This window comes from Poeciliopsis prolifica, unplaced genomic scaffold (assembly GCF_027474105.1).
Source record: "Poeciliopsis prolifica strain line A6 unplaced genomic scaffold, Auburn_PproV2 SCAFFOLD007, whole genome shotgun sequence".
NCBI classification, from domain to species: domain Eukaryota; kingdom Metazoa; phylum Chordata; class Actinopteri; order Cyprinodontiformes; family Poeciliidae; genus Poeciliopsis; species Poeciliopsis prolifica.
In genome coordinates this window covers 16,725,414-16,747,580 of record NW_026562382.1, presented here as the reverse complement: position 1 = coordinate 16,747,580, position 22,167 = coordinate 16,725,414, and the positions used below count along the sequence as shown (strand labels likewise).

Genomic DNA, 22,167 nt, shown 5'->3' with positions numbered 1-22,167 from the left:
GGTTAGGTCTGCTCTTTTTATATTGCCCGGCACATGACACAGCTACGGCAGCGGAGGAGGAGTTTATCTTTAGAATGGAAAGGTGGGAAAAAAACAATGTTTTATGAAATAGGAAAAGGTGTCAGTCTAAGACGGGGATCGTCAGACATTATCAAACAATATTTAAAAACTAATATAAAAAGTATGTAAGTATATCTATTCATTGTCTATGTCCACTTGTCTATGCCACAGGTGTCAAGCTCCTGTAGTGGAGGATCAATGCCCTGCAACTTTTAAATGTGCCTCTGCTGCACCACACCTGAATAGAATAATTAGGTCATTAGCAAGGCTTAAGATAACTTGCTTATACAAGAAGGAGGTAATTAAGCGATTTCATTCCAGTGTTTTGTACCTGTGGCACATCTGATACTGCAGGACAGCGGCCCTTGAGGACTGGAGTTTGACACCCCTATGCAGTTCTTATTTTACTCAAATGGCTATTAGGCAAAACCTAGGATAAATCCTGGACAGGTCGCAAGTTCATCATTGTGCAACATAGAGATACACAGGGCAAATAACCATGCATATTAACACCTTAAAAATTTACAGAGACAAAGTAACCAGTCATGTTCTGGACTGTGTAAGGGAGTTGAATACCTGGAAACCACAAAAGATCCATGCAAAAAGAGACAAGGGCAGAATTTAAATCTAGGACAATCTTGCTGGAAGGTAACAATAGATTCATCAGTATATATCATATGTTATATGTTATACATTGAGTATACACTGACTTTCTTCAGTAAATTGAATCTAAGTTTTGATCTTAGCATCAAAACAAACAAATTATGTTTGTGTGACTCTTTGAGCTATATTAGCAACATATTTGCTGTATTGTTGCACTATATTTGGTTAAAAAATTCAGAGTTTAGATTTAGTATTAACACTCAATTTAACTGTTTCATGCAAAAACATTGGGGACTTGCTAGTTCTGCTCAACGACCAGAATAACTACAATTAGCATAACAAGATGAAAATGTTTTTTTCCCCTATGCAGTGCATTCAAACATAACATTTTCACTAATGACTGTCATACTCTATTATCAACATGATGGATTTAGTGAGGCACAAAAGAGCAATTAAGCTGTTTACTGTAACCATAATTTTTTCTGGTATTTGCAGCAACCATTTTGGAGTCAAAGGTGAGCCACCAACTTTTAGAATTGTATTTCTGACTTAAAGGGGAGTTACAAATTATGTTTTGACCTTCAAGCTGTTTAAATGTAATTTTTCTTCTGCGTACAAATGGAACATAATATAAATTTGTTCCACTTGAATCAACAGTCAGGTGGGAATGACAGTTGATTGGTTCTGGGAATGACAACGTTTAGTTGTGTTCCAGCTGTGAGCAATGCAAGCTGAAATGGTACAAGGCAAAAGCATTCCTAACTATTCAACGTTTTGTCGTGTTGAATGGTTAAAATTATTAGGATTTTACAATAACACTTTTTTCTGTTGTGGAGAAAAATGTATATATGTTGTTGAAAATATATATTTTCAAATAAAAAGGTTCTAAAATGTAAATGTAAATTGCTTTCCTTGATGTTTCACTCCTAAAATTACATTTCCTGTCCTCTGATAAAGGAGCATGACAGCATTGGAGGCCAAAGGAACAGAGATTTCCAGTGTGTACATCAATCAATGTTTATTTCAGTTTTGCATCAACATATTTTCAGACCTTTTTTATCAAGTTATTTCTATTACACTCGAATATATCAAGAACAAAAAGTGGAATCCATTGAAATAAGACAAACATTGTTGCCATTATTGAGCAAACAAAATAAATGCCATTTCAGCATACTATATTGTGAAGAACTACATAGTTCCAGTGATTTAGACAGAGCCAGAATACCAGATAGTATAGTACCAGCAGTAACAGGTAGAACAAATACAGAAAATATCCCAAGAGTCTCTCATTTTTTGTGTGTTTTACCGTTCACCCAAAGTTAAACTGTACAGTTAATATAAAAACTGAAAACATACAAACCAAAAACAGAAAAAAAGCTTAATAACAAAACACCCTGTAAGCAGAAGTCAGATTTTCTTTTTTTTTTTTTCCTTCTGAATTTTGGTTTTGTTTTCTTTTTATGAGTATTCTCTGCCACTGAAAGAACTGCACAGAACACAAATGTCACTGACGGTACAGAGATAAGAGGATGATGTATTATTGAATCAAAATCATGGTGGTTTTTTTTTCTTTTTATTCAGGTATTTCCACTGTGAAAGGTCAGAATATTTAAATAAATTTATGTTTGCATGAAGGCCATTTGAGTCTAAGGAATGTCTCAGCAGCCTGACAAAGCTGGTGGAAATTACTGACTTACTTGTGAATCTTTGTTTAACAGATTTTAAATGCATTTAATGTACATCTCATTTTGAATGTGAAACTCTACTTGACCGAGGTTATTTATTTCACCCTCAATGTGGTGATGCTCCAAAAGATAAAGAACACGTGAGTGATCAAAGTTGGTACCCTTGGATTTGTTTTTTCAGGTCAGTTAAAAATACAGACAAGTACACAAGTACAAAATATCCTTCTTGTTTGACGCTGTTAGTCTGTGTCGTGTGGCTACCCACTGACGTACAACACAATCACAATTTGATACACGACCATGTATCATAAAACATTAGTTGCTTTTAAAAATACATAAGCCATCAGTGAAGAGGCCGTAACCATCAAATATTTGACTGCGACACAAGGATATCATAGTCAGTAAGAACAATATTGAAAAGAAAAAAAAAACAACCATTTTTGCCTCCAGTTGAAATTTCTGCAAATGTTTTACACATATACATATTTTCTTCACTGACTCAACATTTGAACATCACTAAAAAAAAATACTGTTGTTTCCCCTGAACTGTTTACAGATACACTACTCACAGACGGCAGAGATGAAACTGATGTGATCTCAACTCACTTTTATCGCAAAAACTGAAAATCGCAATGCACGCCGTCCTGGGTTGCGAGTAAATGCCTATTTGGGTTTAAAACAATGAAAAGATGGGAGGGCACATTTTTTGACTGCTTTGACAGAAAAAAAGTCCTATTTGAAATCTTTCTTGAACACACACACACACACAACCCAAAGGCTTGCTAAATGTTGACATCCAACAGAGGCTCTTAAAGACCTACAAAAAAGTTTACTTGCATGAAAGGTGACCTACACGAGTCTCTTTCTTTCTGATCCCAGTTTCTTATGTTTCAATGCAAACATCTAAAAAAATTTTTCAAAAATTGTGTTTTCATAAACAGAATAAAAATTGTAATGTGTCTTAAATCCACCTCTCATGTAGATTAATAAACCTTCAAGTTTGACTGGTTTCAAATTATTTGTATTTTAACAACAAAAAAAAATACTAAATACAAAATGCATTCAGGACTAATTAAAAAAAAGAAAATTCTTCATTTTGGATCAATTTAAAAGTTGTGATACAGGTGCCAAACTAAGAGTCTATCACCACCCACAATACAGGGACATATTTTTTCTGTTGATTCCAAGTCCCAATTGAATAAACATGCAGATAAGCAATAATAAAACTAGTTAGTATGCAATAGACGGATTAGAGAACAGATTTTCCTCCTAAGTGCTAGTGCCACACTTCAACAGAATGCAGTCCTGCAAATTCGCCCATTTCAAAACCTCCACTGCCATTATACATACTGTTCAAAGAAAAAAAAGGAAATAAATTTTGACATGCCGTCCATGACAAACTTCATGTGTAATTCTTTAAGATCTATCGCTCCCACCTAATGGCCTCGTCTTGCTTAAGCTTCCAGTGAAAAGATTCCTCCTACTTGCTTTTTATGGCACACAAATTGTATATAGGTTTGTACAACAGATATAAACACACGATTCAGAATACACTGTCCTCATCTATGTCGCTTCAATTGCTGTTTTTACACAACTTTTGAGTATGGATTTGTCCCTCTTTGTCATCCAATGTATTTGAGAATAGCAGCAGCTCAAACAGTGAAAACACACTAGGGTGATCAGACTTTGCAGAGTTAAGTGTTATTACTACTTATTTAAATTTGCAATGTGCAGCCCAGAGTAAATGAAGTTAGAAGAAAGTTTGAATATTACATTATTCCAAGTCTGTGTAGATAGTTATTCATGTGCATTTATATTGTATTAAGTAATATTTGCTTAGACTAATAAAAATACTAATAAAATGAACCAGAAATGAAAATTTTAAAAAAGGAAAGTAACAGAAGTTTTGGCTTAATAGCAATGCAGTTATATGATTCCCTTTTTAGATATAGTTTTTTTTTTTTGCCAGTATCTCAAAAATATAAAGTTTTTTTATAGTTTCTGTCGTTGGCTTACATCATAAATAAAAGTGATTTTTTTAAAATCATTTTAAATTTCCTTTTAAATTAGCATGCTGCTTTTTAATATGGCAGTTGGATATTTTTAATACTCATCCATTGCTGTTTCATGCATTTCTTGTTGGTTTCATAACTTTTGAGTATCTACACAGTAAGATCCAGAAAACCCAACCATACAAGCTCACACTCAAACACACATACACACACTCACACCAAATTGTTGGATATTTCAAGTTCTTTCTTTAGACCGTCAAACTGTCCTTATTACCTCCTGTCTAGACGAGGAATAAACCTGCTCTCGACCTTCAGCAAAGTGACACTGACTTACACACAGCTGGTTCTAAAAGCTGCAAAGACAAAGTCACTCTGCTTTCTCTTCTGATTGCTTTCATTTCACATCTGAAAGTCCAGTCGCAGCATGAAGTTGTTGAAAGGCCAATGGCAGCCTCACCCCGCCGTCCCGACGTTAGAACTGGTACCACTTCTTATCCTTACACTTCAGCATCAGCTGTAAAAAGACAGAGTCATATCCTTTTGGTTAATATATCAAAGAGGACAAATGAAAAGGGGCTGAGGCTCCAATGAATTTGGTCACTTTTTCTCAGCTTGTTTTTGTCATTATAAAAGAATTGTGCCAATAATTTGAAAGCAGCTGTCAGGTCCAACAGCAATGCAAGTCCTTACATCTGTAATACGACTTTTATTTAAAATAAATAAATAAATAAAAATAAATAAATAAATGAACTAACATATATTTCGGCTTATGAAATCTCTGACATAAAACCACGTATAATTCCTGCTCTTCCCAACCATGAAAAGAGTAGGAATGGGCCCAACCTGCGGTAAAAGTCCAATGAAATGTTTCTGAAGCTTCAACTAGCTGATTGTACAATTAGAGCGGGATGTAAATGTACATTTTCTTCGTCTAAAAAAAATGTAAAATGAGAATAAATATGCTAGCATTAGCATAGCATTTAGGAAATTGCTCTGCAATGATACATCATCTGCAGGAGCAATCCATTAGTTTATTCAAGCTTGTAGTTCTATGCTTTGAGTCTTTTGACAAAAATTATGGAGCAATACATGTTTTAGGTGGTATGTTGTTAAAACACAATAAAGATCTTGCAGTGACACCATTTGGGTTGGAATATCTGTTACTGAAATGAAAATGAATAAAACTGCAGAAATTTGCAGTTATAATTGTATTACTAATGTGCATAATATCACAATTGGAACAAGGTGCTTGAAAGAAATATTTGGTAGAATATTACATTTCAAATACTACTCATTTAGACTGGATGGACTTCTCTCTCCCTGATGTAAAAAAAACAGTTCTTTGGATCTGAGATATTGAAGCTGATGGGTATGAGAGAGAACATTGTGATGATTGATAAATAAAGAGCGGCGAGAGAAATGTGGCGAAAAAGCAACCAGTAAAACCATAATGTTGTGTAGACCTAAGAAATTCTACTGACAACATGCCTGCCTTCAGTGTAGACCCTTAAACATAAATACTGTATTGTATCCTCACCTCATGAGCATGTTTGGAGAAAGTTTCTGCACTGGTCATCATCAGAGCGGTCCGCTCCTCCAGCTCCCCCAACCTCTGGCCTCTCTCATCCAGAGCAATACGAGCCCGGGCCAACTCCCCCACCGCTCCACTCGCTGCCACCTTCATACCTTCAACACCTCCCTGACCGGGGATGTGCTGTGCCAGACTCCGAGAAGCCTTCCCAGCTGCTGCCTCACCAACTGGGAACCGCATCAGGTAAAATTACATTTTCATAAACTGTTATCTTTGTGGTTCTCTTAATGTAGATTTTAACAATTGAATTAATCTTTAAAAGGTTAATTATTTCATGTTTTCTTATTGTTAATGAATAAGTTAGATTCCTAGATACAATGCATTCTGAGATTGTATAATAAGTTATAATTAAATACTAAAAAGACGTACAAAGCTCCTCTCTGTCAAAAGTGTGGGCGTTTCCCCCAAAGAAGCCCTTTAAAAATCCTCTGTTTTGAGCTTCTGGTGTTTCTATTGGAGTAAACAGTTCCCCAAGCATTTCCTGCAATGAACAAAAGAGAAAATACAAAATTTTAAGACTCATATTTCAGCTATTTTTTTAGAGGTACAAAACATCAGTAATGACACTGTGACCACCTTTGCCTCTAGATGGCACTATGGAAACATCACATGACTTGATCCACATCCATGTGTTGTAAGTGTGGAATGTCAGCTCTGAACAATAAATATCTATGATGATGCTCATATTTAAATGAACACATTTACACAGTAAAACCATATAAATTTTCAATCCTTTGAAGTTTGCACCATGTATAACCAAAGTGACATCTGCCGTCTAATCCCACCGTCGGCCCCAGGCTTTAACAAGGGCATGAATAATGGATACAGCTCCTTCACAGCAGCGGTGCTTTTCCCAACCAAAAGATATATACCTATGCATAGAACCACAGTGCTCACCTGCAAGTTGTCACACATTTCCTGGCTGTATGTAATTCTCTGGATTTCTGTCGGGGAGCTGAGATACAGTGCCTGCCCCTCATTGGTGAAACAAAAGGTTCTTGCTATGCGCATGTCTGTCAGAGGCAGGTAATTGACATCCATCAGCGGTCTTAAGCTGGGCAAACTGCGAGATGAATGACAGGAGTGAATGAAAGACACAGCAGACCCCTGGGGAAAACTTAGATCATATGAGTTACCCTCAAAAATACCAAATGGGAAGTGAGAGCTAACTTTATGCCCAGTAGTGAAAAGGAAATCAGATATTCAAATAAAATCAATTAGCTTCCAGCTGAGTACTGAAGAGTAATTTCTTGAAGCAGATTTTCTCAAATATGAGATTATATCTACAAAATGCATGAGGGAAGACTAGAAAGCCAATGCATATCCAGATGAAGCACTTGAATTCTGTTTCAATATTCATGTCTGAAATACATAAAATATTGAGTGGAATCGGTCAACTATATTTGTAAATGTTGGAATCTCAATCTCACATCTATGCAGTTAATTTTAGCAGTTCTGATCTGGACTTGACAAAAATTTTCCTATTTTGATGTGAGAAGATTATTAAAAGACAATTCCCATAAGACTTCAAGAAGACATATCATGCCACATCCATTTTTTTTAGTTCTTGAATGCATTTTGTAACATTCCATAGGAATCCAGGAAGGTTGATATTTTCTTTGATGATGTGTAGATATCTTTATTTTGTCATATTTGTTCAAATTTTCTATTCTTTATTGCATTTTCCTCAGAGCAATTAAACATTATTTGCACTGTCGTGTCAAAATAAGGCCATGAACTTCTGGCTAACCAATTTTGCGACACTGCCAGGTTTTATTTCTTGCAGCAATTTTGAATTCTAAGTTCATGGAGCCTGAAGCTACAAGTGGATTGTTGTTGGATGTATTAACGCACACAATTCATCACAAATTTCCGTAGCATCAGAACATCTTTGAAGGTTCTTTGAAATGTACCCACATTGTGGGGGAAATCATCTTTGTTTGCACAAAACACTTCAATGATAAATACTTTGGTATCCTCTACCACTATCAAGAAGGATTTGCTGAAAGATTTTGTCTGATTGAAGGTCAGTTCAATCAGACAAGTGATGGACACATCAAAGCAGTATCTAGCAAATAACATTAAAATGACAAAAACCTATACTGTTGATATGTATCATGCGCTTTGTACTCTTTTTTTTTTTTTGCTCCTCGAGGAAATTTCTGCACAAGATATTTTAATTGACTCGAGGAGCAAAAAAAAAAAGCACAAAGCGCATGATAGTACTGCTATCAATGGTCATTCTGCTATCAATAGAATGAGCATGACATATCAACACCCAATAAATAGATAGGTCATCGAGCTAGATAATTGTAAATAAATGCTTGAGCTTTAAAGAAACCACACCAAAGAGCATTGCTCTCAAGCCCAAACCGAAACAGGGATACAAATGGTGCTTGAGGAACTAGTGTAATGAGAAATTCAGACAACTTAAAGAAGATTATGTAAATGATTTAAAAGTGAAAAGGAAGGATTTAAAAGCATGTTATATGCACTTTAAACTGCAGCAAAATGTGGTTCTAAAATGTACAGATTCAAGATTGCTGGGAATGTGTGCTGTGCTTTGTTTACAGGTAAACAACTTTCCAAACGAAACTTTTTCTTGCATTTTGGTTCATGTGTACATTATAAAAGAATTGAATCATCTATTTAAAAAAACATAAGTGATAAGTGTGAGCCACATGGAGAACTCTAAGCGCTGCAGATCAATCTTACCTGAGTGTCATGACGTGCCCGTTAGCACAGAAGCAGGCCAGGCACACACTGTTGCACAGAGATACCACATCAGCTCGAAGCACAAAGGACGACTCTGTGATGTTGTGGACAAAGAGGCAAGACTGTGAGGGCATCAAGAAGACTTTGGCCTGCCTCTCAGAGCAAACTATGGCCAAATGTCCCTCTCCAAAGGCATCCTGGGAAGAGGACGGGGAAAAGTGGACCAGCTTGCGCCTCCGTGGTCTGTCAGGGTCCTCTGGGGCATTCAGGTCCCGCCAAACCTCATATGGGCTCTGAATTAGGGCTCCATTGCAGTCCAAGAAACCAAAGCGAAGCATTGAGCCTTTTAACATTTGGACTGCTCCTGGGAAGTTTTAAAGGATATACAAGAGATAAGAGGCAAATGGTCTACCATTTTCAAGGCTGCAAATATAGAAGCTAAGGAGCTGTTGGATTCATAACAATATCTGTCAAAGGAATTTAAAGTTTAGATTTCATAAATAAGCTTGATTACATGATTTCCAGGGTTTTTACTGACAGCTCCCAGTGTTTTCTTAGTTACACATATGACCAGCCTGATGTCTTCAAAATTTAGACAACTGAAAAACATAAATTGTAAAAACAAGTCTATTTCCGCTGTTTTACTTAAAGTCATCACTTTACAAAAGGTTTGTGATTTCCTTCAGAGGAATAAGGACAACTAATGCATGTATGTCTGCTGCTATTTAATCATGTTCAAAGTGAACAGCGAAGCAGCAAACCCTTTTGAACTTTTGAGTGATAGCAGTAATTTACAATTTGTGTCACCAAAAACCTAGAAGTGCTGGTGCTTACCACTAGGGCCAACAGTGACAGGGTCCTCCATCCTCTCCTCATGGTCAGTGGGGATCGATAGTGGGATAAGGATGACCACACCTAAGCTAGTCCCTACCCACAGACATGGTGTGGGCAGGACATCACTCTTGCGTCCATAGGACTCTCCAAACTGCAGTGTGGTGATAGCTTCTTTGGTGTCCCTGTCAATGCTAGACACGCTGGAACTGCGAGAGCGGCTGAAGGAGTTTTCACGACTCTCTGTAGCAGCGGCGGCAAGAACAATGGCCGAACACACAGGCATGGCGGAAACAAAGAATGAGGAGACATATGGGAAGCAATGATGGGGAGAAGGGGAGCAAGAGGGAAAGAAACATAAGGTAAAGTTGTGGAAAAAGTTTTTTTTTGTGTATGTTTTTTTTTTACAAGAGTTGGTGAAAGATTCGTGGGGAGGAATGGTAACATAACAGAAAGGAGGTATGACAGGACAAGCAGTTAAAAAGAAAAAGTGCAAACAGGAAGAATATGAGTGATAAGCATGGTGGAAACATTTTTAAACTCAAAAAATGGCTAATTTCTTGACTAAATGATGTCAAACACTGCAACAAAAATGCCTTGAATGGATGTCAATATAAGTGAATATTCACAGTAAAGACACCTTGACAGAAACACCCCCTCTACCTGAAACATAAACACCCGCACACATGAAGAAACACATACACATTTATGCTTTAAGTTTATTGACATTATGCTAGTCCTTAGTCACTGACAGGACTCCACCTGGTGAGACACTCATACCCACACACATGTACACTCTACAAACTGCACCAATTTCAAAAGCTTCTTTAACTCCATTTAGGCATTCTGCGTTCACCTCCTTCATTGTGTGCTTAAAGCTTCCACCATGAAAGTATTTTCGTATTGCTGAATTTCTGAATAATTCAGAGCCAAGAGACGTTCAGTACTGCACTCTTAGACTGATGTTACAAAAAGTGGAGGCTTTATGGAAATGGGTGCAAAGCCTGGTGTACGCTTATCAAACCGATAAATTGAATCCAAATGGATATTAAAAGGCTGTATCTTTTTTTGCAGCACTTTAAGGTATTGTTATGGCAAAATATAAAATCTAATTATCTTTTACATAGATTTGTACTACCAATGCCATTGAAAATTATTTTATTCCTTTACCACATTTTGTGCAATTCAAACCACCAACATCAATGCCTTTTGTCAAGCTTTTGTGTCAGGCCAGCACAAAATCATTAATACTTATTGAAGAAAAAGTTTACATAATTTTCAAACCAGTTTCACCAGTTTTTTTTTGGTAAAAAAAAAAGTGATAAACTGTTTCCTTTCATTTCACTATCATTTGCACATTTGTTTTGTTGCATTACATAAAACACAGTAAAAAGCAATGATGTTTTATGGTGGTAATGGGACAAAATGTGGAAAAGGCCAAGGATTACGAATAATTTTCCAAAGTACTTTTATCAAACACAAGTTGAACATTTGATCTTTAAATCCCAGAATACCCAACCATTCCTTGTTGATTAAACACAACCTAAAAAGAAACAAAAACGGGAGATCTTCCTTGACCAAGCAAAAAGCCTGTGAAAGATTTATCTGCTCTTCTGTAAAAATGACATGACCCACCCAGTTCGTACATCGTCCAAGACAAGATGACGCCGCAGAAGGCATGTTCAGATGACACAGGGCCACAAGACGAGTTGACATTCTGACTGACGGACGCAAACAAGTCAGCAGGACAGCGGTAGGTGTGTTTGTGTGTCTGCCGTAGCCCCCTTACCTCTCTCGTTCCAGCAGTACGCGGCGGTGGTGTGGTGCTCGTCATGGGAGTACATAGTGACTCCATGTAACTGCTGAAGCATTGCCCTCCGTGATGCATGCCCTAATTGTCCCCCAGCAACATGAACCCCGTAGAAGAAAACCACATCCGCATCATGGCCCAGAGAAACACGTCCACACACCAGTGCGCACAAACAAACAAGAGCAGCAACGCAACAGACAAGATGGACGTATGAACAACGGTTCCAGAGAACAACAAAAAGGAAGAGAAGAAAAGAAAGCAACTGAGCGTGGAAAACATTTCTTTAAAAGTATACGGCAGTGAAAGCGTCGCAGTAAAAGATGGGTGAGCCGACCTCTGTTTCTAGTGACCAAACAATGCATCTTCACATCTTCTTATTCTTTATGCTTAACAACGTGCTCATGTTTAAGCTCAACTGTTGTGGGGAAAAAACACTGCAAGCAGGACACTGTGACAGATGAATAGATTCTGAACAAAACTATTGCATGACAAAGTATCAGTGGACATGAATTTTAAATTAAGGATGGAGAATTTGCAAATATTTTGGCTGATTTTACTACAACCACACTGTGTTTAATCCCTAGAGAACATTGACCCTTACTTTAACGAGGACATTTTCAATATTCTGCTAACATTTACAAATGTTAGTGTGTCTCATATTAACTAGAGGTTGAAAGCTAAGTACAGGCAACCTTATTGTAATATATGAAGCCTTCCTATTATGGGCTTAAAATCTTGTTCCACACATGTGCATATAATTTACAATCTAAGAGCTCCTTTTATCAATTTAAGCAAATGACAAATCATCTTCATCTTCTTTGAGACTGGAGCCTCATCAGTCCTATTGTTTTTCATCAGTGAATGCATCATAGCTCTGACAGATCATCCCTCTGTTTGCAGACACATATAAATAGAAAGCTGTGATAATCATGCTTATCTAAAATGGAAGATTTAAAATAGTTCAAAATGTCGAAACATTTTTTAAACTGTTTAACTGCAGACTTGAGATTCACAGGTCGTCCGCCCTCACTTAACCATGGTGTAAATCTGCTCCAAATATACATGTAAAATATTTCTTAAGAGTTGAAAGGCTGTTTTGACTCTCCATTGAAGCTATAAATAAACAACTGGATAAATAGTGTAATGCATTACATAACATCAGAGCATTTTTCTCTCTCAAATATTAATTTGGACTTTGCTTTACGGTTTTTACTTCATGTGTTTTGAATGAGTCTGTTTTTCCTCAAGAGCCATTCAAAACCTGCAAAAAGCAAGTCAGCTGTAGCCTCATTTGTAAAGGACAGATGATGTAATTCTGTGCTATATCCAAAGGGATTTTATTGTATTTGTAAGTTTTCAGTGACACAGAGTGAAACAACTCTTTACATTTGGTGTACTGGTGAAGAAACAATGTTTTATTGGTAGATCTGTTTTTATTATTGAAACCTCTGAAAGAGGAATTGGCTAACATCTGCAAGTCAGAACTAAATTGGTGATCAGAAATTGGATACGAAATTGCTGATCAAATAATCTGTAATTAATGTTATTTCAAAATATGTGTATACTGAATTTCAGTTTCCAAACTAGTTTAAAGTTCACTTATGCATCTATGTGGAAAGATACAACAAACATGAGGGTAAATAATTGCTCTCTTTTTTCTCCAAAACCTTTGCTATCTTTGACAACAGTGCTGTACACTGCAGCAGGCATCCGTGAGCATACAATAGACCTCTGTTGTGTGTCTGGGCGGCAGCAACCTGCTTTCGCCGCGTGTCACTGGGGTGTGTTTACGCTGCGTGACAGAGCCTGTGGGGTGCTGGCTAATGAAAGTCAGACACAGTGGTGTTCTGACAGGACACAGGGACCCCTTGAGGCCCCTTACAGGGAGGCATAGACAGGCTAGGCGGTATAGAGGAGGTGAGACAGACAGCAGCTAAACAGTGCTATGTACACGCAACACATAACAGAGACATGGACGAAAGACTGGAGACGATGCCTAATTCTATTTTTTTGGTGGGGGGTACTTATATTGGCTGACTAAACGCAGACTTGTCAAATTTCAGTGCCTAACTAGGAAAGACTTTGTCTTTAATTTGTAACAAATTAAAGAGCAAAAGAAATAAGATTATGGGTAAGAGTAAAGCAGGTCAGTCACTCTCATATTTGTCTGCACTTCAGCGAGCCACAACAGTGTGTGTTGTGATTTAGCTAAAAATGTGTTGTATGGAAGCTTCTAATTAGACATACAACTAATTAGACATATAAAATACTGAACTATAAGTTGGATTGTTAATATTTAATGCATTTGCGCTCAAATTAGAGTTGGTGCTGTAGAAATGTTCACTGTATATTCAGTAGGGCTTCCCCTGCCATTTCCCTCCTCTGTCTCCAGGCCTGTTATGTAGGCCTCATTAACATCAGCCTCATTTCTCGTACTGTTTTCTGACCTTTAATTATTTCAGTTATCCTGCTGTCTCTTCGCCGTGGTAACCCAGCGCAGCTGGTACACAACAGTCCCAAAGGTAGGTAACTGATACAGTATACGCAAAGGTGAGCCAGTAATTCAAAGGCTAATTAAAAGAAGTTACAGAGTGGGAAAGAAAAAAAGTTTTTCAGAGAAAATTGTGATAGCACCCCTAGTGGAGATGAAAAAAAAATCTTAAAATAAATGCATCTTTTATTGCAGCAGTATATTCTCACATTTTATGTTCTTACATCTTTAGCTCATCCCTTAAGTTTTCTACAGGATTTTATGAGGATTAAGATGCTGATAGGCTAATTTTATGTCTGTAAACACTATGTTTTGTGTGAATATCCTGTTGAAAGACATAAGAATGACTCATTTTCACTTGAAGAATCTATTAGGGAGAAAAATAGTTCCACAGTTTCAAAGATTCTCCACCATTCTCAACAGTGAGAATGAGGTTTCTTTTTACATATCTATCTTTTGTTTCCTCCAAAACCACCTTTTTGTGGTTGTTGACAAAAAGCTTAATCTTTCTCTGGAAAAAGTAGAGGGTTCCAGTTAGAGTCCCAGTAGCTATAGTAAACTCCACAAATTTATATTTGCAATGGAAGTGCTATTTTCTGGCATCACTCAAACAACCAAGAGCCTGTGATGGTCGTTAAGGAGACATGGTGACCCCAAGACGCCCCTCTTTGTTACACAACTGAGTTACAAAGGTATTTACCTCTTTTATAATCCACACAGTTTGTAGTGGCAAGAAAAAAATATTAATCTGCCTCGAGCCTTGTGGTCATTGGCTTAAAATGTTATACTTTGATTAAAAGGAAACTGAAAGTGCCATTCCAAGTTAAAGTATTTTAAATTTGAACATAGTCGAGCAGGCAGCAGCAATTTTATCTCGACATCCAGGTTGATGTGGTACTGCTCATCATTCACATCATTATAAAATTGTATGCTATATTTCTCAAGCCGTCTGTCAAATAGCAATTATCATAGGTCATAAATGCTTGAAATCAAGTGTGGTAAGGAGCGACTTTTTCTGTTGTCAGCATTGCTCTCACTGGTAATGCACCTGTAGCCAAGACAGAAACTTTAATAATACATTTAGCTTATGGTAATGAAGGACTGCTTCCCTCCTGGTTCCAGGTCACTCTTGTATAATGAGGTTGATGAATATAGCAATGTGACTTGCAGAACTGATATAAAGGGCTCAGCTTCGACTGCAACAAACAGCACTGCACTCTGGTTGGCAGAATATACATTAATTAGCTGTGAAGACTCCTGAAAGCACTCATGGAGCTTACAAACAGACTGAATGCAAATCGTTACAGCTTTGAAGACCAGCAAGGATTTGAAGAACAAGGTATTTGAGAACGCAATTTAACCTCCAAATGATGAACTTTTGCTCTTACTTTATGCCTGATGTGCGTGCAGAATGGCAACAGTAGCTGTGACATTTCAGGGACTGTCACAATGTTGAGTCTCCTGTGGAGAGATCTGCCTTTCGTGACTTGACTGAGACTTTTTGTTGATCTGAGAGAGCTCAGAATAAAAGTGAAAATAGGTCCAGGAGTGAAATGGGATTGGCTGACCCACACTGCCAGAGACGTTTGAAAGTTTACAATCAGTGGAGGGATTACACATGGCATCAATGCACTCTGAAATAAACTCATTGTTTTAGTTTGGCTGGCTTTACTTTAAGATAATGCTTTGGGCTGAATTACAGCTGCACAGAAAGACAGATTTGAACTTTAAATTAGCACACAGCAGTTTGTCTTAACAACTGCTGTGTGCTAGGTCAGTCAGGCTTCAGTCAATTTTATGGATAGCCAGTTTAAATCTTTTCATTGAACTTGCAATTTCCTTGGTCTGTTTAATTTTTTCCAACTTCAGAGCATCAGCCAAGCAAAACAACCTCTCTGTGTGACTTTTCTTTCAGAAGATTATGTTCGGTTCCTGTTGAATAAATGTAAAAATGCTCAACATCACCAACAATTGTTGTTTATTCAACTAAGATGACGCCTAAGATTTCTAAAAACATCTCTTTCTCTCTGCTGCCTGGCAGTGACAAACTAAGTATAAGAACTCACACACAGCTTGTAATTAAATGATGCAGTCTTAGCTGAAATGACATTTTTATGTCAGTTCTGTTGCCCACCCCTCAGAAATTATGTTGCTTGAAAAAACATTTTCATCTTGGATTTGACAGCGCACGGATTTGCTGCCATTTGCTTAGTAAGAGATAAAGGGACATTTTCCAAATGTAAAACTGAATCATGTCTCCCTTTACATGGTGAACAACAACAATGAACAGAAGACACAGACTTTGCTAAGACAATTATCTTCATTTAGTTAATATGTGGAAATTTCTCAAATTGATACACTGCCTCTGAAAGTGTTCACAAATTTTAAACTTTTTTATATTTCGAGAAAACTGTAAACTTCAGTAGGTTTTGTTTGGTGCTTTGTGGTTGACCAAGACAAAACCGTATATAGTTGTAAAATAGAAAGAAAAAGAAGTGGTTTCAGTTAGATTGAATGTAGAGAGAAGTTTCTCTCATCCTTACATAAATATGCTTCGGTGTAGCTATGACTGTAAATTTAAGGTAATTATGATGTATGAAAGTAAGCCTCTATCCTACCCTAGGCCTTTTAAATGTATTAGGAAGGTTGCCCTAAATTTAGCTCAACCCGTCTTACTGCAACTCTGACCATCTTTCCTGATCCTACTGAAGACGAGAAACCCATGTAAGCAGAATTATTTTCAGTGAAATTTCTCCCCAACTATGGGGATATAGGCCAAAATCTGTTTAGAGTCATTTAGCCACAGAACAAGTTTTAAATGTTTGCTGTGTTTCCTATATGCCTAATGTAAAAGGGACTTCTCGGTGAGTTTCTTTTACACAACGGCGTTCTCATTTCCATTCTTCCATAAAAGACCAGATTTGTGGCATTTCTGACAAATACTTTTTGTTTCTAAGGATTTTTCCACCTGAACTACAAATCCTTGTAGCTTTTCCAAAGTAATATTGATCTCTTGACTGCTTCACTGATTAACACTCCTCTCTGCTTGTCTGTCGAGGCCTTAGTAGATAGTCACCATTTTTCCGTTAATGTAGAAATTGTAACTGAGTGACAAAAGGGAATTAAATATCACGTCACCAACTGCTAACTATCTTAAAAATTACATTGAGATCCTTTAAAACACATCAGTGATGGTGTAAGTTAAAAGTTGTGATAATAAATGTAACATATTTTTGGATTTTGAAGAGGAAAAAAAAAGATGCTGTGAAAAAAAAATAAATCTTGCAAATTCACTTTACATCGCACAACCTTCAGGCCTGGAACATGGTTGACACAAGCAACAGTTCAAAAGCGCACAATGCAAGGGTTGTTTCTTGCATTTGAAAGAGGCAGAGCTTGCAGTCAAATTGTTGAGAGGTGATGCTAATGCAAGGTTCAGAAATCCTGTTGCACATAATCAAATGAAGAGCTCAAAAACAGTTTCTTGGAAAAAGAAGTTTCTCATATTATTCCAACACGTAATTGTTGGAATAACAACAATTATTATGCAGTGACTATATTCCCAGTCACTGCACACCAGATTAAGACTGCTCTATTGAATACAGAATATCAGTCAATAGAGACAATTTCATTCTCTTCACACTTCATTTCAGTGTTGAGGTAGCATGACTCTTCTGTTTTTTAAGCATTTCTCTACGTGACTTTTCTGGCCACTCTATATATTAATTCCATCTCTATATCTTCACTAGATTATTTTATTTAAATCTGTGGAATCTCCCTGTTAATATGTGAGGTCCCTGTGCTTTTATCAACAGTTTCAACTTTACTAGAGCAAACAAACATCACCAGAGCTCCATCACTGTTGGCCATGTCATGCTATTGTTATTTCCAATAAGTTTTACCTGGTGCAGCACTCTGTGGGCATATTTCAACAAATGTAGTTAGAAAAGCTCTTCTCTTTGAGTCATCAATGTATTTTTTATTTGAACAAAATATATTGAAATTAAACTCTAGTTAGTTTTTAAGGAATCTGCCCATGTGCACAATTTGGAGATGTGAGTGATTCTCCCCAGTCTTAGCTCAGTTTTTAAGGCTTTTGTTTCCCTTTGGTATTGTCTCAGTCTTGTGTGAAGTGAAACTGAACAGCTAATATGCAGCGTACAATTAGAGTGGTAGCAGACTTTGCTAAGCATATTTTTTGATTAGACCTTTACTTTTTTGCTGCAAATAATTAGTTGTTTATTTGATTATGAGACCATGTGTTCTCTCCTTTTGAGGAGTACAAAAATCAAGGCGCAATCTTGCATTAGCACATGCTTGCCTTGTGTTAACTATGTATCAGGCCACAGTTCAGTTACCAAACGGACAGAGGGTAACATGCACTCATTAGGAATGTTGGGGGTGGGTTATGTTATGAAGGTTTTAAGAATGGGATTTGGGAAGACAAGCACACACCTTCAGTGTGGGACACAGGCAAAGAGATCTCCATGCAAGCAGCAGACTGGGCCTTTCGGAAGGGTGGTCGGCCAGGGCCTCTGCGGGTTAGCCGTGGCCCTTCGGGACCCATTGGAATGCGAGGCTTCCCCGCCGAGCAGGGCTGAGAGGTGGGACTAGTGCAATGTCCATTGACATGATCTGTAACAACGGCAAAGCATTAGCAAACAATAGAACGGAGGGAAATGATAAATTTGTCCAACATATTGAAATCCACAGCTGCAATATCCATCTTTATAGGGCTGAAAATAGGAAGTGAAATCAAAACATCAATTGGCCTTTTTGAATTGCCATTAGGAAGCAGTTTTGAGAATTTGTTTTTGTTTCTAGAACAGAATGGCAAGTATACTTCAGGGCCAATGAAGATGGATATGTTGCAGTGTAAGAGGAATAAAACCTGATCATCAAGTAGGAAAATGACAGTGAAGGACAGGTGGTGAGGGCTGAAGAGAGGTTTGAAGGTAAGTATGTGCAAGGAGAAGAAAGAGATGCTGTGTCCAAAGAAAAGAAAAGGAAAATGCAGAGTGAAATTTGTAAGTGCAGCTTCCTCGACTCTGTGCCAGTAAAGAGATAGAAAAAAAAACAGGCATATTTCATCTCCACTTTGTGTTTTTATCTCTGTCGGTAAATTCTGTTTTTAGCAGAAGGTATTAATTTCTTCATCTAATCACAAGCCTTCAGACATTACCGGCTAAGCTCATAATAAACCTTTAATATCTGCTCTGTTATTCCTGTGCAAATTATTTTAGTTGGAGTGGATACAGAGTCACAGATGGTGCTCACATGAAAACACTTGTTACACGCTAGAATCGTGGCTTTGCATGTTTTTCCCATAGGGACTGCATTTGTTGCTGGCTTTGCCTTTATTTAATGGAGCGGGCCTACGGGACTGCACATCAGAGAATAAAATAATTTGTTCAGAACTAAACCCTATTAAAGCGGCAACAAAAAGAAAGCAGTGCTGTTTGGATTGGGTGGACTCTGCTATTCTGTGTTAAACAGACACGGATTCTGTCAGGATCATCATAATTAACAGGCCCATGATACCCGTGCCTTTGTGTGTCTGTTCTCTCTTGTCCTCAAAAAAAAAAAAAACAATAAAGCAATGCCCTTTTTAAATGACATCCTTGTAATAAAACCAAGGTTAAAAGCATTTGGGTTGATGGAAATGTCTGATGAAATTGCCTGCCTTTATTATTTTTCTCCTTCCCTCTCTGATATTCTTGTCCAGACTTTTATGAAGCTGGAGGACAAACAGCACTATGCTAATTGCTAAAAGCAGTACACAGTGTCCCCTGTTTTCTGGTCTCTTTCATATGTCTCCTTTTTCAGATCTAGTTTCCAATTCAGGCGCGTTTTGCAGAAATAATCCAATTTCAAAGTGAAGATGAAAAACTTTGGGGTGCCACCCAATCCACATGCAACACTCACATGGGTTCACAGCAGGATGGACAAATGTAGTCCAGGGAGTTTTTTCCTCAGCATGTAAAATGGGGCTATTGGGAAGCCACATGATAGTATTCATGTCTATCTGCCTGTGTGTTTTCAAACAGGGATGCAGTAACACTAGCCTCTCTCCAGATGTTGTGCTTGAAACCCTTAGTTAACCAAAATGATCTTTACCTTATCCAGGTCACACCAATCCACAAATCTACTGAAAATAAACATTTACACACATCCACACTAATCAGAAAATGTTCCTTCTGACAGACTGCATAAATGTTTCCTTTGTTTACACACTACAAAGTTGCTCCTTTTCTTTAAGAAGCCAAACATGCATAACCCATTGTTCTTTTTTATATTTTGACTTGCTTCAATCACAATCTTTAATGCATTTTGCCAGGTTTTTTTTATAACAGACCAACAAATTAGTGAAGTGCAACAAAAGTGATAAAATATGTCATTGTATTGAATCTGATTTGGATTCCCTAACTCTAAAGTATATGTTAACAGAAATGTTAAAATATACTTGTTAAAATCTTTTGTGGTTTTTGGTTTACACAATACTGTTTGCTTTTTATTAACACTTTTGTTACTTTGTAAAAAAAAAATGAAATGAAAATGAAAAAAAAAAAGTATCTTCCCTCCACTTCATCTACAACTTTGTGTTTGTCTGTTACATAAAATCCCAATGAAATAGATTAAATTATGTGGCAGTGATGCATTAAAAATTTCTTACTAGTTGCCAAGGAGAAACACCAACAAGATGAAAAATTTTTTTAACTAAAAAAAATAAACGGTTTGGACATTTTTTATACTGGCATAAATATTTTCACTCTTACCATTGCTGAAAATAATATTACCTGCATTTAAAAAAAAAAAAGTTTGTGATGAAGACAGTTACAGAAATAAGTAGGGACAGGCAAGTTTTATGTTGAAAAGCAGAAATTGTCAGTGTGGACAGCCCATGTCATACTGCAGAAGGACAGCAAGGGAAACCCGAGATCATGATGTGTAGCAGTTAGAGATGCATGCGGTGGTGGACGGGTTGTATCTGTAATGTAGGTGATCCAGTCAAAATGAAGAAAGAACTGTTTGAGAGAGAAATGATCCAGTTACAATGAGAAAGGGCAGCGAGTGATCCAATACTGAAAAGCAACGGTTGTCGATGAAGGAAAGATTGAGGAAAACCAGAAGATGGTCCAATCATGGTAAAAGCGATAAAAAGCCTCAACTTCGAATATGAGTATGAGTTACAAAATCACCTTTAGAAACACTTGCAAAATGTAGAAGGAACAGACGCAGTAGATTCAAATAAAAAATAAAAACACGTCAAAAGAGCCAAAATAGACAAACACCTCAGGCCAACAGTCTAATGGGCTGGTTAAAAAAAAAACAAAGAAAGTCAGAAGGAAACGGAAAAAGTAGCAAGAAGAATAAAAAAAATTCTTAAGCAAAAGAAAAGCCTAAAATCTTTGAGAAAAACAGAAAATTAACAACTTAAAAGAAATCAAGTGAAAACTGCTGGCTTTCGCCTACCGTACCAAGATCAGTCTTAAGATCTGTGGGCAGACTTAACTTTCTGCCGGGTCCCTTTACTGAAACAAAAGAATAGGAAACAAACAACTGGTTAATCCCTTCAAATAAAAATAAATAAATAAAGGAATTAATTAAATAAGAAAACAAAGCTGATGTAATCTATGTTAAATGATGAGAAACAAAGTCCAAAAAATAAACAGAAAACGTAATGAAACATAACTGAGTCAAATGAACAAGGAACCAGTGCATGCAGATTTGTGCAGTTGCATTAGGCAGGCGAGATGCATGCGCTAAAGTTTTCCCAGGCCATTGTTCACAGTTCTTTCTGCAATACTGGTAACACCCAAGACTGATGTGGTGGTAGAAAACCTCTCTGTTGGGTGAAACAATCACTTTCTCCTTTTCATTGAATTATTTAACATCCATTTGTCTAGTTTATTTAGAGTATTTAAACGAAAATAAATTCACATATAGTGCTTTGATTTACTTTTAGAGGCCTGGGATGTCTCACATGGAGTCAGAAATAAACAGAATGACACCACATGGTGCCGATACAACAGTCACAGTCAGACACTGAAGGCAACTTAAACAGCTCAGTGAAACATTTTGCAAGCATTTTACAGTAAGTAGAGAACTGTAAAGGTTGATGTTGAGATGCTAAAATTCAGATCCATCTCGCAAAGAAGAAAAAATAAACAAGAAAAACTGATTATTATTTACGTATTTCTCCTGAATGATTTAGTTGACATGTGGAAGATAGAAAATGGTTTTTATATGATGCCTGGTAATTTTAATGACCAGAAGAAAAATGGCATGACCGTGAATTTGTCTATTTCATTTAATTTCGTATGTGTTTTTAATTTATTGGAGGAGGGAAAAAAAAATGAAAAAAATAA

The 22,167-nt window shown here is 37.0% G+C and overlaps 1 protein-coding gene across 14 annotated transcripts in view; it reads right to left on the bottom strand.

Annotated features, from left to right (window-relative positions):
- Positions 1-1,666: 1,666 nt before the first annotated feature.
- stxbp5l (syntaxin binding protein 5L) overlaps positions 1,667-22,167 on the bottom strand; it is a 132,136-nt gene continuing 111,635 nt past the window's right edge. For 6 of the 14 annotated variants that reach the window (XM_055031926.1, XM_055031931.1, XM_055031929.1 and 3 more), the window contains 9 exons: positions 21,277-21,330; positions 18,254-18,433; positions 11,287-11,388; positions 9,501-9,740; positions 8,667-9,030; positions 6,849-7,014; positions 6,321-6,432; positions 5,898-6,118; positions 1,667-4,874 (listed from right to left, as the gene is read on the bottom strand). In XM_055031926.1, coding sequence (XP_054887901.1) covers positions 4,833-4,874; positions 5,898-6,118; positions 6,321-6,432; positions 6,849-7,014; positions 8,667-9,030; positions 9,501-9,740; positions 11,287-11,388; positions 18,254-18,433; positions 21,277-21,330 — 1,481 coding nt within the window. In that variant the 3' untranslated portion in view covers positions 1,667-4,832. The remainder of the gene's footprint in view (positions 4,875-5,897; positions 6,119-6,320; positions 6,433-6,848; positions 7,015-8,666; positions 9,031-9,500; positions 9,741-11,286; positions 11,389-18,253; positions 18,434-21,276; positions 21,331-22,167) is intronic. The other 8 variants (XM_055031937.1, XM_055031938.1, XM_055031940.1 and 5 more) reach the window with 4 other exon arrangements.